This window comes from Etheostoma cragini, chromosome 14 (genome assembly GCF_013103735.1).
Source record: "Etheostoma cragini isolate CJK2018 chromosome 14, CSU_Ecrag_1.0, whole genome shotgun sequence".
Lineage (NCBI taxonomy): Eukaryota > Metazoa > Chordata > Actinopteri > Perciformes > Percidae > Etheostoma > Etheostoma cragini.
The window spans coordinates 13464516-13479847 of record NC_048420.1 but is presented as its reverse complement, the minus strand read 5'-3'; the positions used below and the strand labels follow the sequence as shown (position 1 = coordinate 13479847).

The 15332-nt window shown below is 38.5% G+C and overlaps 1 protein-coding gene across 2 annotated transcripts; it reads right to left on the bottom strand.

Annotated features, from left to right (window-relative positions):
- Nucleotides 1-8: 8 nt before the first annotated feature.
- Nucleotides 9-13610, bottom strand: pip4p2 (phosphatidylinositol-4,5-bisphosphate 4-phosphatase 2). Of its 2 annotated transcripts, XM_034892557.1 has the most exons (8): nt 13328-13610; nt 7962-8110; nt 6721-6827; nt 6435-6558; nt 5747-5821; nt 5096-5148; nt 2639-2729; nt 9-1492 (listed from the first exon to the last, which is right to left on the bottom strand). In XM_034892557.1, the coding sequence occupies exons 1-8, from the start codon at nt 13431-13433 to the stop codon at nt 1349-1351; spliced, it is 849 nt and encodes a 282-aa protein (XP_034748448.1). In that variant the 5' UTR covers nt 13434-13610; the 3' UTR covers nt 9-1348. The 2 variants fall into 2 exon arrangements, with proteins under 2 accessions (XP_034748448.1, XP_034748449.1); XM_034892558.1 differs by lacking the exon at nt 5747-5821 and having other exon boundaries at nt 13328-13608.
- Nucleotides 13611-15332: the final 1722 nt, after the last annotated feature.

Below are 15332 nucleotides of genomic sequence, written 5' to 3'. Positions count from 1 at the left end.
GAACAATACAGGCAGTTTTTGCATTTTATTGATAAATTATCATTTTTAAAAAGACCCAAGAGCAATCTTCTTCTTTCACCGCTCACTACAGTTTTCCAAGTACTGAATTTGAACCATGTACAAAGAGGTTTTTTTAACATTATTTTCTGCTTCATCATCATCATCATAATCATCACATTCAAAACAAGGTTAGAAGTTTGAGCTGTGGCCACCGGTAAATGTCGAGGGACTGGATGCTGACGTATAGCGAGAGTGTTCACCGGAGGTCAGAGAGCGGCGATTATAAGCGGGGGGGAGAAGGATGAGGATTTACATTCTAACTTACAGGCAGAAGGAGCAAAGACAGGAGCATCAGAAGCTTTAGCTACCTCATTGACAGGGCAGAAACAAGTCAACATGCAAACTAAGTCACCATGATGTGGGATAATTTCCCACTAGTGAGAAGGCAACAGAAATGCAGTGAAGAACATAGGGAGGCACGGTTCAAAAGAACTCAAATAAAAAGGGTTATTGCCATTGTAAGTTCAAAGCTGCATGGCACCAGAAAAAAATAACACTTTGATTTAAAAAAAAAAAAAAAAAAAAAGCTCCTGCTGATCTTTTGCTCGTCTTGACTAATACTGGGCAGCAAAGTTGGCACACATGGGTATTTAAGGATACTTTTAAAAAGTGATCATTTTGAAAGTTAAAATCATAATGCAATACTATGTCAGTGTACGTAGGCAAGGTAAATGGTTACAATACAATATGGGTATGCAGCTTTCTGTAGCAGGAGTTAGACTAGCAGCAAAACAACATACAATTGCATATAATCGTAGTGCAATGGGTAAACTTTTCTTAGGAGGATGTCTCATCTTGGTCTGGTCAGTAACAATAGAAATCAATTGCTGAAAAACAGAAAAGACTGACACTGGTCCAGTGAGGCCAAATCCAACCAGGTTGCTAAACTAACATTTCTTTCGTTTGTTTTTTTAATCTAAATCTTGGCATTCATTAATAAAAAAAAAGAAAAGATCACATTTTTTTTTCATGTTCTGGATTCTGGATTTTGGAGGATTTCAGCCAAACCTGGGAAGGATTTGAGTACTTATGGACTACAGGAGGACTGATAAATAAACTTTAGATTTGTTCAGCAAGTCAAAACTGTTTTGAACATTCCAGACACAAACCCAACAAGATACATCTCCAACATACACCTCTTTAACACACTCCTGTCCAGTCGCTCTGCAGATCTTCCACTCTGCTGAAGATGGCCGGTTTGAAATCTAAACAAGATGGAAAAAAAACTAAAAGTGTGGTTTGTTTTTTCCAGCCACGCAGGGCCGTGCAGAGTTGTGCCGAGCCCGCTCTAGGCAAAGCTATTCTCCGGGTAGCTGACTTTGATAGCACCCCAGTAGCAGGCTCGTATCAGACAGATGAGACCCAGCAGGTAGGCAAACGCCCAGGACACGTAGGTGGCGTTATAACGATTGGCAAAGTCTCGAGTACCAACCTGTTGATCCGGAGAAGAGAAAGAGAACATGGGTGAACTATTAACAAGAACAAGAATAAAGACTAAATAAACTTTTATCTTTATGGAGAGAGATTAATAAAAGACCTTAGTCTATGTATCAGTGATGTGATCCACTTCATCAGAAAAGTTGCAGGGAAATTTAAATGAATTGCAACAAGCTCAGTAACCTCGAGTTAAAATATTAGCGACTGTAATACCATGAGATTATTATCAAGTGACTATGATTAGACCAAGTTGTGAAAGTCTGATGTGACTCTTATATACTGTGCAAAACTGAACAATATGTAGTTGTTTGTACAAAATAGTTTTTGTTTACTCAACAGTCCAGAGGCTTAACAGGCCAAAGGGAATTTGATGCATTAAATGCTGTGATTTAAAGTTTCTCAGGTCGGCCAACCAGCGTCTATTGGAGATTTCCTGAACTCAAAACTATGGATAACATATGCCGGCCGGCCGGTCGGTCTGGATTGCCAAGACATTTAAAAAAAAAAAAGGCATTTGTGTACCCCGAACATGATTGCAACTGACTTGATGATTCCCTGACTTTCCACAAGTGCCACCACGAGGTTCCATTTTTGGGGGTTTTGAGTAAAATATTAAAATATTGGATATAACTGCCTGAAATTCTACACCCATATTGTTCCTCTCAGGAGGAATTGATCTTGCACCATCATCAAGTCCTTTGATTTATGCCCAAACACCATCTAAAGTAATGGCGTTCCCATCATCCTCAGCTGTAATTTGTGTTAAGTGCTAGTTAGTAAATGTTAGCACGTTAACATGGTAAACTATACCTGCTAAACATCAGCATGCTAACATTGTTATAGTGAGTATGGTAGCATTAACATTCAGCACAAGTACAGCCTTGCATAGCTGCTAGTGTGAAAATTCTTCATACTCACTTATAGTCTCGCACTTTCTTATGTTTTGTTTTTTTAAATGTTACTTCTGTTCTGTCACTTCCATTTTATTGCTCTTGTGTTTGTTACTGTCCTGTCTGTGATATTTCCTGCTAAATGCTTTCATTATGAAGCACTTTGCAATATCTGTTTTGAAAGCACTACACACCATACATCTTTACTTAAACAGTTTAAACAACACAAACAAGACAAAGACCGTACTTACTGTTAAACCCACTCCGATGAAAATGCAGATCATTCCTACAGTAATATAAGCACAACAACGCCTCCTAGGGAGCGCGCTGCCAACAGAGGATCTGCAGAAAGAGAATGAAAAGAGAAACAGCTCATCCTTCTGTATTTGTATTGTTATATGGCTATGTTTCAAAAATAAATAAATAAAAAACTTAAAATTGAGCTTAACTATTTCAAACTTCAGTATGAGTAAACAAACGTTTGGAAACATTTTGAGGTACAAAAATGGTTAAATGGTTTGCATTCTGATATTTACTGATACGACTTTATCCCATTTCCCAGGAAAGAAAATCTATCTCTTCCTCTTTTCAAGTAACCATGAAAGTGCCAGAGGTCAGTCACAACTTAAATTTCATCCATACTCCAGTGACTGCACTAAAGCACAAGACTGACATAAGTTTTTTGTTTTGCTTCACCATTTCTTTACTTTTTCCCCCCTCTCTGCTCTCACATGCCTCTCATGTGACGGGACTCAAGCATTCTTCAGGAATTCAGATGGCTTATGGGAAGCCTGATCACCTGATTTATTATTTCTCTTACTCTCTCCTTTTGGTGTCAGGTTTTGTCTCTGTTCAACTCTCTGTTTACATCTGTGCCACCTGAGCATATTATTCATTTCAACTGTGACCATATATGGAGCAGACCTCTTTTTAAAAACTATTTTTTTAAAGACTTAAGCACTGGACATCACTTGCAAAACCGGAACTAATCAGGCAAAGAAAAAAAAAACTGCCCTACAACACTTTATACATGTAATTGGGAGATTTTCTTCTGTGAAGTGCTACTTTACCAAAAGTTATCAGTTCCTTATAAGCATTCATGTAAATATATTTGACTCCATGTTACTTCATCTGTTAATGTTTTGACTTCTGTTACAAAGGAGAAAAACATACAGACTAAGAAAATACGGATGGAAAGATATAGAAAACAGAAAAGATAATGAGACACTGAGGTGAAAGGTAGAAATGAAGTCAAAGATTGTTACCATTACTATTTGCAACAAACAGATTATAATGGTTTAATGGCCTCCCAGAACAGTATAGGCTTGACAGAATACAAATCCCATTGTATGTTGTAGTGCTCATTATATGATGACAACACATTTAAATTAAAAGCACTTTGTTACTCCTGACTTCTGAAGAGTTTTTTTCCCGGAAGAGAGATCTTTTCATCACACATTTTATTTGTAAAACTCTGGGAGAGGACAAAGGAAGTTTTTTTGTTTGCAATGTAATCTTTTACGTATTATGTAAAAAGTAAAATTAAATTAAATCATGTTGGAGTTATTTTTCTTTCTGACAACTTTTGTAGGAAATTAAGATAAGTAGATATAAATAGAGAAAAAGACAGAGAGATGTAAATTGAGATATTGTCAAAATATTAAATAAAATATAAGGAAAGATGGCAGAAGAGGTACAGGGCAAGACAGTGACAACCACAGAGATATAGAAAAGGCAGATGCAGTAATAAGAAAGAGATGCAAAGACAGCAACTTGTTTTGATGTAGGGTGTTTGTTGTCTCAGCATCACTGCCTGCCCTGTGTAGCTACAGTAATACCATCACTTTCAGTCAAACCTTTCAATGCCCTCCCACCACCTCTCAACCCTGTGACCCTCCTATCCCATTACATGTATTGAGGCCAGGCTCTAATTCCTGTCACGCATCTAGCTTAGCCTCCATCACCTCCACTCCCCTCTCCTTACAAAAACTACAAAGTCCATAAAGTAAGTGCTTGAAAACCTCACCAGCAACAAGAGCTGAACGTTAAAACTACGAGCTGTATCCCACCAAACCACAAACCTACACGAATGAGTGTCTATGCCAACGCTTTTAGTGGAAAGTTAGTGATTTCTATGTTTTAAAATGTTCTGATTCCTCTAATAGTAGTTTGTTTTACTTTAAAGACCACAAGACCTGCAAATCATTTAAACTTTACATCACAATTAACCATTTTCAAAACTAGGTTTAATGCGTTTGAGAAAATCTGATTTTTTTTTTTTTAATGGCAGCCATTGGCTTATTTCTGCATTTAATATAAAAACAAACCCTTCACCCTTATAGCCACTTCACAGTGAACATCCAAGTCTGCATTAATATAAATAAAAGTTACATTACAACTATGACACCAAAATTTTAAATCAGTCTGCAAAACTAACAACAACTAACAATAATGTAACTTTGACAAAAACAACACAGACTTGATGTTCACTGGGATGATTGTAGACGTTAAAAAAGTCTGCTAAATGATTTTTACACTTCACATGATTAAAATTAAAAAAAAAAAAAAAAGGCTGCCTGCAACAGTCAGAAAAAACATCCAAAAACTGAAAGTAGTCAGCTGAAATACATGAGTTGAAAACACACTGCTACAATGATTCACATTGTCACCTTTGTGTACTGAGTTAGATGGAGGTTTGATGGACTCACATTTTTTTGCAGTGCGGACACTTGGCTAGCGTGTTAAACCGAAGCTCCATCCACTGTGAGGAAACAGAAGAAAAAATGCTGTTAAGGTAAATTACGGAAGCATCCACACATGCACATGTGAACACAGAATGTAACAACACTATAATACAAGTGTATTTTTATAACAATCAACACAAGAACTACTGGGAATGATTGACATGATCAGTTATTATGACAGTCTGACACTTGTAAATGTTTTTATTCTGTCTTTGTGAAAGAATATATCAAAAAGTGTGCTAAATTAGCATTTAGAATTATTGTTATATTATGTTAGTTAGGATTGTTTAAATACAATTGTTTCATTAAGGGTGTTAATAAATTAAGGTACTACTGACACAAGTTTAATATGCAACTTTTGACTTCTGGCTTCAGAGAACCATTGAAAAATTCAATTGAAATTCAGGCCAAAGCTTTGATTTAGATTTTTGATCAGCTTTGATTCTAAGCCAATTTTATATTAAAAATCTAATTCACCTCTCTTTAACTGAAGCTCTATTGAAAGCCAGATGCGTACAAAGTCATATTATCACCAGTGTAAATAAGGCCACAGATTGAACTGGAGCAGGTTAGGCTGTTGTTAATATGTCCACCAGTATGACCAGCTTTCTCAACCTGTTGTTGTGCTGGGGGAGAGCCATCGCTGGGGATGCCAGACATTGGCTGGGATGACATGGCGTCCTCACTGCCCTACAGATGTCGCAAGCGACAATGTGCACAAGTTTAGAGGACAATAGCACTGATTTTGACATGCATGTCAGAATCACACCGACTCAATATCTCAGGCTCTGCACCTTCTTCCTTCAATGAGACACCTTGCAGTTCCTTTTATAAATATGAAACATGACAAATAGAGGTATAAACCTCCATAAAAGCGAACACGTCAAATTACTAATCTTCAACACAGGGTGTAGGAAGACAATTTCATTTTAAATGGGAATAATCAGAAAAAAAGGCTGCAACCACACTGCTATTAGGTGTTAATGAGCAAGACGAGGAAAGGAAATATGCCCCAAATGCATGACAGCCACTTGCAAACATCAAACTCTGTTTTCATTTCAACAAATAAAAGATCAACAGGAGGAGAACATCTTATTAGCTGTGTGCTTTGGATGAACTTAAATAAGCCATGCACCTCAAAACTATGTCCCTATTGCCATCATCAAATTCTGTAGTGAAGAATACGTTGTGGTTTTTCTCTCTAGATTAATATTATGCACGTACCAACAACAGCACAGCAACACAATTCTGCATAAACAACTCTGTGATTGGGTAGATTGGTTGTCTTGGTGGGTTTACGTACGAGAAAGGTGTTGCCACAGTGACCGCAGACCACCCTCATCCCTTCAGGTTGGATGGGCAGTGCCGGCTGGGCAGGTTGCTCCTCTGGGATAACCATCACCGGGCTCAGGTTGATTATGCGTCTGCTGTCGAAGGAACAAAGAGATGGACAAGCTTACATTTACAACCAATCCAAGACTGGATTGTAAACGTTTTTGATGACATGAAACTTCAGAAAGGGCTTGATTTGCCATGTAAAAATGGACTTTTCTCGCTAAACGGACTGAACATGACTGCCTGCTACCTACCAGTTTGGTCGAGGACATCCTATCCTCCTGGACGTGTCTTTACAAATGAGCAGGCAGTTACAGGGACACCTCACATATTTCTTCCCTGTTGGGGGGTTCTTGATGGGCTGGAAGGCAACATAACAGAATCTGTTTAATACAGAACGCAAAGCCATAAAATAGGGGAGCAGTTGGTTTAAAATGGGTGACATAGCAGAGCTGTTCAGAGCTAACAGGGTGTAAAAAGTATGGGGATTGCCTTAAATCTAAAAAATATATATTACTTCACCTATCAGCTCCAAATGTCCATATTATGTCCTCTGACATGCTGTTTTTGTCATTTTTTTAGTCTCTGTATACAAGATTCTGTGCTGTTTATGTCTACACACATTGGGCTTGCCAATGGCGTAAACTTTTATTACAATAATACATTTTATTCATTCAACACTTATGTTACATATTTGTCACATATGTATTTCATATTCAAACTGTATACACACATAAATACACACCTGCTGACAGCTTTGAATAATTTTTTCCCAGTAGCAATTTAGAATGTTGTTGTGATTGGAATTAGACGGTATTGAGAAATGTTTAAGTTATGTAGAGTAGTTGTTCACAGGATGCCTGATGCACATCATTTCAGCTTTAGATTTATATCTGCTGTGTTTGGTGAACCTGAGCTGAAATAAGATGCAACAACTGAAGGCCACATGCTATTAATTAAGCAACGTTTGGTCCAGTGTAATAGAATATTATATGGTGAGTTGATATATAAGCACAACAAATATCAACCAGTGGAAATTGCTTTTCCCACCCGGGTGCAATGACAGCGATTCATCCTCCTCCGTGTTTCCACTGACAGCTCAATCAAAGCTCTCAGATAGACACAGGGGGAAACATTTGAGCCATATGGAGCACTTATCACTGGACTAAATAATGGATGTGACAGATGTCTACATCCACATCTGAAAAGTAGACAATGTCAAGATGAAAAATAGTCAAAGAATTGGCCTGCATAGAAAATGGTGTCTCTCTTGATAGTCCGACAAATTCCATGTTTTAGCACGCAAAATACAAAAATACAGAAAAAGTGTGTGCATGTGTGATTAGATTTCTGAAGAGATGGAGGAGAAGAGAGCAGTGATAAGCAGCTCAAATAAAACTGAAGACTAAATGTCTTTACTCAAATTGACAGTTGAACTACCACGACAGAATCATTTATAAAGCCGTCATCAGCCTCAACAATGGCCTCCACTTACTGTAGCTTCATTGCAGACTGTGCACTTAACCACGTGCTGATGCAGCTTTCCATCCAGGTTTATGAGCGACTGACATACGCGGCAGTTGATGACAGGCACACCGCCGGCGTCAGGGCTGGCGATGGCTGTGTAGGGAGGAGGTAGTTCGGCTTTGAGAAGAAGAGGAGGGCAAAACACACAACACACGGCCAGCTGTTAATAGTGCATGCATGGATAAAACTACAGACATTATCGCATTATTATTCTAATAAAGGTCTAACAGACCGAAATAAACTCATAATCTCTGATTTAAAACAAAACAACAAAAAGCTGCTGAAAAACGTTGCTGTTCAAAAGTCCCACATCTTTTAATGTGTTTAAAAACATTTTGTATAGACTTGATACATCAATCAACAACTATGCTGATAATTGACTGCTTGAGATATTGTCCAAGCAAGGATATACAAGGTTCCAGCTTCTAAAATGTGAGAATGTAATGCTTTTAATAAACCAATAATAAAATGAATGTCTAGTTGCAGGCAGCCCTAATTTTATGATGAGCTACCCAGTACAGTATACAATATACAAAAACAAACATCTGATGCATCCCAAAACAACGTATAGTTATAGAAGGGAGCTGTTACAATACTTCCTAGTGTATGGTAGGCAGCCTGCACATACTATATGCAAACCCATGACAGCCTGTGTGCTACACTGATTGTTAAACATGTGACTCTTCTCTCTATGTCAGGGGGCGAGCACTAATCTCTATGTTTAAGAACGAAACAATGGGCCCTTTAGGATACCAAAGTGATGGCGTAAAATCCACTCTCTGCCAAGCTGCAGACAAAGTTAACATGTGTAGCATAGGAGCCATTTTCTTATTGTGAGGCCGTGGTATTTTGAAGACATATCATATCGTCTGAAAGACGTAAGTGAATACAGCAGCCCCTCAAACGAACTCTGTACTGTATAATCCACATTAACTTTGTGTAATTAGTCTACATTCCATGTGTTTTTCAGGGTTTTAATATATATAATCCATAGATTTACAGCAGTCACTACCTTTGCTACTACTGTGGTAAGTACTTACATAATTTACAGTCTGTGTGATACTTAGATCTGCATTAAACCTTACATTACACAACAAAGTACAGATTTACTGCCCAGCTCAGGCAGTGAGCGTTTGTCAATCAACTGAAAATTAATCTGCAACAACTCTGATAATCACGCAATTGTCAAGTCTTTGTCACACAACAAAACTCCACAAAATCACCAGTTCCAGCTCCAGATTTAAAAAGCTACTTCTTGTCTTTTTCCTCCATTATAAAAAAATGAGTATTAGAGTGTTGGGTTTTTTGGCAAAAAAGCTATTCAAATGTGTCAATCCAGGTTTAGTGACATTATGATTTCTATTTTTCAGTATTTTCTGACATATTTTTGACCACACAATTATTCAATTAATCGACAAAATAGATAGGATAATAGATAACAGGATAATAGATAATGGTAATAATAATTTGATGTACAGACAACCACAAACAGTATATTGCAGGTTTATATAACCGGTGTCTCTTGAGAATGAGACCTTGTATCTCATTGAGATTACGTATATAAATAAAGGTTAAATAAAAATAGATTATCGCAGTCTCTTTTGATACATTATCAAGTCTTTGTTGAGCCTGACCCAAGTACTAAACAAAACCACAAAGGAGGCATTTATTTCACAAATAACCAATTCCTTTCACTCTGAATGAGATAATGGGACAAGTCAACAGGTGAACAAGCTTGTCTCTATGATTGAGCGACACTGGACACCACAGGGACATAGGACACCTCGTCTAATTGGGCACAGCTAGACTTACAACCAAACCATGCCAGACTGGACACTCCTACTGTGTGCAGGCAGCACATGGTGAAGCATCTTCTACTTAACTGAGTTCATCCAAAACGTAATACAGTCAGATGCAGACTGTATTCTACTCTCTCACAGTATGAAATAAAATCCTAAAAAAGCTTGAATTCAAAGACAGTCAGCACTTCTCGCTGTTATCCACCACCGGCTCTTAAGCTCAGGAAAGGCCTGTTTCTACTCGCTTCTCTCTCTCTGCTGTGGCCGAGTTCTCCTAATGCATGTTTGAAAATGAATATAGAAGCAAAAGGTTTTCACCGGCTTTCCTCAGAACCAGAGGTAAGACGATAAGACGCTCTACTACAACAATCTCCCACCAACAGCACCACCACATACAGTCATAATCACACCCTGTCTAGCTGGTGCCATCACTGATTGTGTGACTTGGGATTTTTAGTGAAGAATGGCTGAGAAGCTTCTGAGAAACTTTTGGGGTTTTTTTTGTTTCCTGTTACTCATATGGCATTAAATTAAAACATGTCTTTAAAGTTAAAAGGATGAGGACCTATATTTTCACTATGTCAACAAATCCTATCAATAAAATTAAAATCAACAACAAATTTGTCCGCCTCATTACTTTCTGTCTCCCCCACCCCATTAGTTCCTATACCAAAGTAGAAATCATTAACTTTCCTAAAAAATCTGGGCACTGTAGTTTCTAGCAAATGTTACTCAAGCAGGAGTAAATAGTGTAGGCCTATTTGTTTGGGACTCTTTTCAGTCGTGGATTAATACACAATATGAGCTCCAGGGTAGGGGTGAACGACATGGCCTTAAAATAACATCATGTTATTGCAAAATATTTGTGCAATTGCTCAGAAGGTTTTCCTTTCTTTGACAATAATGTTGCTCCGATTAATTACCGTGAAGCGAGCATGCGATGTGGTGATGATCGACCAGCCGTCACCAGAGCTAAATTAGATCCTGGCGGAACTTGTCTCGTGGTTAATGCAGTGGCTAAATGATGCTGGTCGTGATGTAGTGCTGCTAAAACATTTTTAAACCCCTTCCACACCACTGATGTTCCTCTTTTGGAGCCAGCAGCAACGCAACTTTCAGCCATGTGTGATGCTGCTTATCGATGTAATCGTAGAGAATAAAGTCAGAACTCACATAGTTTTTTCACCAGTGGCCCTAATCCTCTTCCGTATAATCGTGACGTAGACAAATAATAAAAGACATATTGTTGATAATAAAAACATTGTTATCATATAATATGCCAGTATTTTCTTTTACAATATGATATGGCACGCCCATGACTCAAAATAAACTACAGTGCCCATGTTGACTGTAATAAATGTGGCGCATTAATGTGTTTTTAATAGTGTTTGGACAAAAAGTGAGCTCTATGGCACAGAAAAATAAAGATGTACTAGACTTTAGCTAAACAGACACTTGTTAGTAGAATCAACTCATTGTTGGTTTTGGTCTTTTTGAGGGATTTGTATTATGTGAAAAATTAAAAAAAAAGATTACTACCAGACTCATACTTCCCAGTTACCTTGGATAACTAACACTTCCCTACAAAGCTAAACAATGCAGCATGAGGATAAATGTTGCAGAGTCCTGACCATGACTTTGCCCTAATATTTTGCCACCATCTCTGGTTTAAAGGTTTGGATAAAATGTGCATTTTAACAGCTTTAGTAAATCGCTGCTACAGAGTAAAAGTAAAGATGAAGAGGGAATTTATCAGAGTCAAGATTAAAACACTGTCATGGCTTGCACAGCCTCTTGTTGCGGTCAATTTATTCTGCCGTTCAAGCAGAAAAACCAAGCAGGTGACAACCAAAACAAGCACAGTACCAGGCTAACCATTCAGACGCAGCCAAGGTCGTTGGTCTCCGCCTTTCACCACACTGTGAATACACGTCTAGCTGACACAGCTGAATACAAACCGATGGTGGACAACTCTGTTCATCTGGTAAAGCAGTCATTAATTACTATTGTGAAGATATTCCAGAAATCAACAGAGCAGAGATTGCAGTCACTTTCATAAATTACGTATTTCACTAAATCCTAATCACAGCTCATGTTCAATCAGTTTCCTAAATGCAGCGGATTATATATTATATTATAAATCAAACTATCATCTCAGTCAGTGTGTTTTCCGAAAACATCTCAGTTTTGGCATCTTTGATTGATAGAGGATTTCCCCCATATTGTCTGACAGCATATTGTACCCCAACAAACCCAGAGAGCCGGGATTAGCCATTTCCCAGAGTGCAGAGAGGGAGGAGAAACTATAAGCCATGACATATTCAGACATTCATTTAAGCTTTTACTCAGTCTGTGCTGTAACATCCAAACAGGATGCCAGTTCACAGGTTACGACCGTTACAATCCGGGGATGATAGATGAGCACTGCAAAATTTGACTGCTTAAGAACAATATAATGTTAATTTTTCAACATTATGTTTGCTCAATATTAGCCGGGTGTCTTATAATGCTTTGCAAAGAGTATGACACGGTCAATGAATATTCCTTTGCAGCAGACAAAAGCAAAGACATGTTGTGTTTTATGAGTCCAGAGGGAACTTTGTGTCTGAACAGTGTCTGAAGCTCAATTTGCCTAAAACAAGACATAATCCTTGAATATGAGAGTTGGATGTGTATGTTTTTGTAAAAACACTTAGAGGGAACTTTTACCAAGTGAAGCCTCCAACTAAAAAGAAATAGCATGTCTTAATGCAAGTATCCATCTTTAAAATGGGATTTTATCTTCTTCTAAATACAGAATCAGACTAAATTCGGTGCAAAGTTCAGTCCTGACAGCGGCTTCTAGACTGAGGATTTATGAGCTGTACTTGCCTTGGTCATTCAGCCCTGCATGCATTATGGTGCTCTAACCTACATCCTGCTGTTTACAAAGCAGAATGTGGACAGTGTGTCAGTCTCCTAGTTGTAGATGCACGTTTGTGTTTAAGCTGCTAGTATAGGATTCAAACAATCTTTGAAAGATCAAGGCCAAATATGTGTTGCTTACAGTCCAGTTTTCATACAAATGAGTAAACTGACAGCTAGATGTAATATTATGACATTTGAAACATGCCCTGCTATGGGTTTAGTCCCATCCACGAAGGACACATCTGGGCATTTAGTCGATTTGCAGCTGGGACAAAAGGCTATCAGGCTGCCTACATCTGCAGTGGGTCATTCTGCCCCCGTCAATCACCAACATACAGCCCACATCGATGAGGCCTCAGAGCATTACGACGTGAGGTCCCAAAACATTACAGGCCCCAGTGGGTCGTGATGTAAGCATTTCTGCAGTAAAAACAGATATTACTGATGCTGTAGGCCCCGTTTTTCTAACCCACTGCTCCAGTTCTCAGTTCTCAAGCTCCACAATTTTTCTCAGATGCCGATTGATCGCCTTCGCCTCGCCTTGAATTGCTGCAGTTTTATTTTCGCACAAACTCGATACGCCCAAAAATGACTCCGCATGAAGGCTCTTTGCATATCGTGTGTTTACCTCGGGGACTTGAATCCTGCAGGTACGGGGGAGCAGTGGGTGTGACGTTCTCGGAGTTGGGACCCGACAGCAGAGGAGATCGCTCGTCCATGCCGTCGGAGGCCATGTCGTTAACCGTGGACAGCGAGAATTGACGGGCAGAGACGGCGGGGAGACTCCTCGGCTGCACCGAGTCTTCCCTCAGCACGGAGCAGCAGCCAGTGGCTGGTTGTTGGTGCCGAGTTGCTCCGGTCCAGCAGCCCCGGTGACGGCAGCCTGGAGGAGGGAGGAGCTCCGCGGTGATCCCCGCCCCTCGCTGACATGACCCGAGGCATGGGCAGTGCCATTATACCGTGTAAACGGAGCTAAATACTGCACACGTAAAATGTTGTGCAAATTTTTATTCCAAAAGTTGTATCAATTGTGTTTTGAAGTTTGTAAACACGTGCATATATTATTTGAATTTTTAGTCCATATTTTCATAAAGAACTAGACTATATAAAATGTCCTGTTTGGACTCCAAACATAATAGGCCTAGCCTATTTTTAAAAATATCGTGGGACACAGTGGTATATCAATAAAGCAATTTCTTCAATTTCTAGTTTTCGCCACTAGATGTCACTGTATGGTTATTTAGATCAAAATTTGTTACAGACCAGGTTGTTAACCATGCATGCACAGACACAAAACTGGATGAGTAATTGCTAATCCAATGTCCTGCCAGTTTTTGTGTTTAACATATACATATAGTATTTCTTAACGTGTGTGTGTGTGTTTGTATATGTATATTTATATGTGATTGTGTTAGGGATTGTATGGCTGTATAAATGTAGCTGGCTCTGGCTCTTCACTGCATCTAAGAAGCTAATAAGAGAATGTTAGACGATGAAGGGTCGGGTCCATCATTTCACGCACTCATTCAATTATTTCAATTAATTTTAAAATTAAATGAAATAATTGCCAAAGCCATTGCCAAAACCCAGTTTGGCTATGTCGCCTAAATGACCATAATAGTTCACAACTGGCAGTTTATTAGAAGCACCAGCACAACAGAGAGCTCAGTGGTCAAACAATGGATCTTGGAGCCGATAACATTGGGTATTTTATTAGTAACTTAACAAGGTCTAAACTTACCACTTCAACTGCCTGTGGGCTGCGACTTTCAGTGCCAGCCCAAGGGCATGCTACGTCGCTGTAGCATGTTGCATGCATTTTTTTTACATGCTCCTAAAAAAATGATTTTTATAAAATGTTACAACTTTAATTTGCACACAACATTACTGTCAACAACATGTAGATGGAAACTGAACTCAATGAAGAATAAAATAAATTGTAGTTAGTGTCTAGTGTCTTACAATAATAGTAGAATGATGAAGTTAACTTATGGAGAAAAAAAGTCATAGCGTAAAGGAGGAGCAAATAATGCAATGCCAGTTTTTTCAATTAAAAAATAATATTAGGCGAGTTGTATTTGTTGCTCTTTCCAAACACTTCTTTAGTAGGCCTATACTTCATTTTGAGTAACTAGCATTAACTTTTAAATGAATTGTTATCATCATGGAAATAATGATGTATTAACTGAGAGAAGAACAATAATGTGCTTTAGTGAGGATTTGTTATAATTTTCTCTACGAATTGCAAAATAAAGCTGTTTCCTAAAACTTGCAGTAGATGGCGACATTGCAACATAGGAAAATGGCAGGCCCATTATGAACAACGCAAACAGTATGCAAGCCTAGATCAAGATTACAAAACACAAAGTGAGTATTCTTATGTTTCCTGCCTAAAAGTTAACTGCCAGTCAACCATAAACACGTGTTTGAATGGTTATGGTAAAACAAAATGTAATTGTTGTATGGGTATGTATTTTACCTTGCATCAGGGAGTTATCTGCAGACATATCTGATTCTGAATTTGTGGAGAACAATTCATGCGAGGAACCCATGCAGAGCAAGAGGATCCGTCAAGGAAGTCAGTGCGCTTATATTACAACACATGTTGATGGACTGTTGCTGGATCTATGCAT

Excerpts from the sequence above, each read along its gene's own strand:
- pip4p2 (XM_034892557.1), bottom strand. The coding sequence starts at position 13,433 with ATGGCCTCCGACGGCATGGACGAGCGATCTCCTCTGCTGTCGGGTCCC. Across the intron at positions 5,149-5,746 it reads CTCCCCCAGCACAACAACAG|TGGATGGAGCTTCGGTTTAA; the intron begins GTTGAGAAAGCT and ends GTTTCCTCACAG. Across the intron at positions 1,493-2,638 it reads TCATCGGAGTGGGTTTAACA|GTTGGTACTCGAGACTTTGC; the intron begins GTAAGTACGGTC and ends CCGGATCAACAG.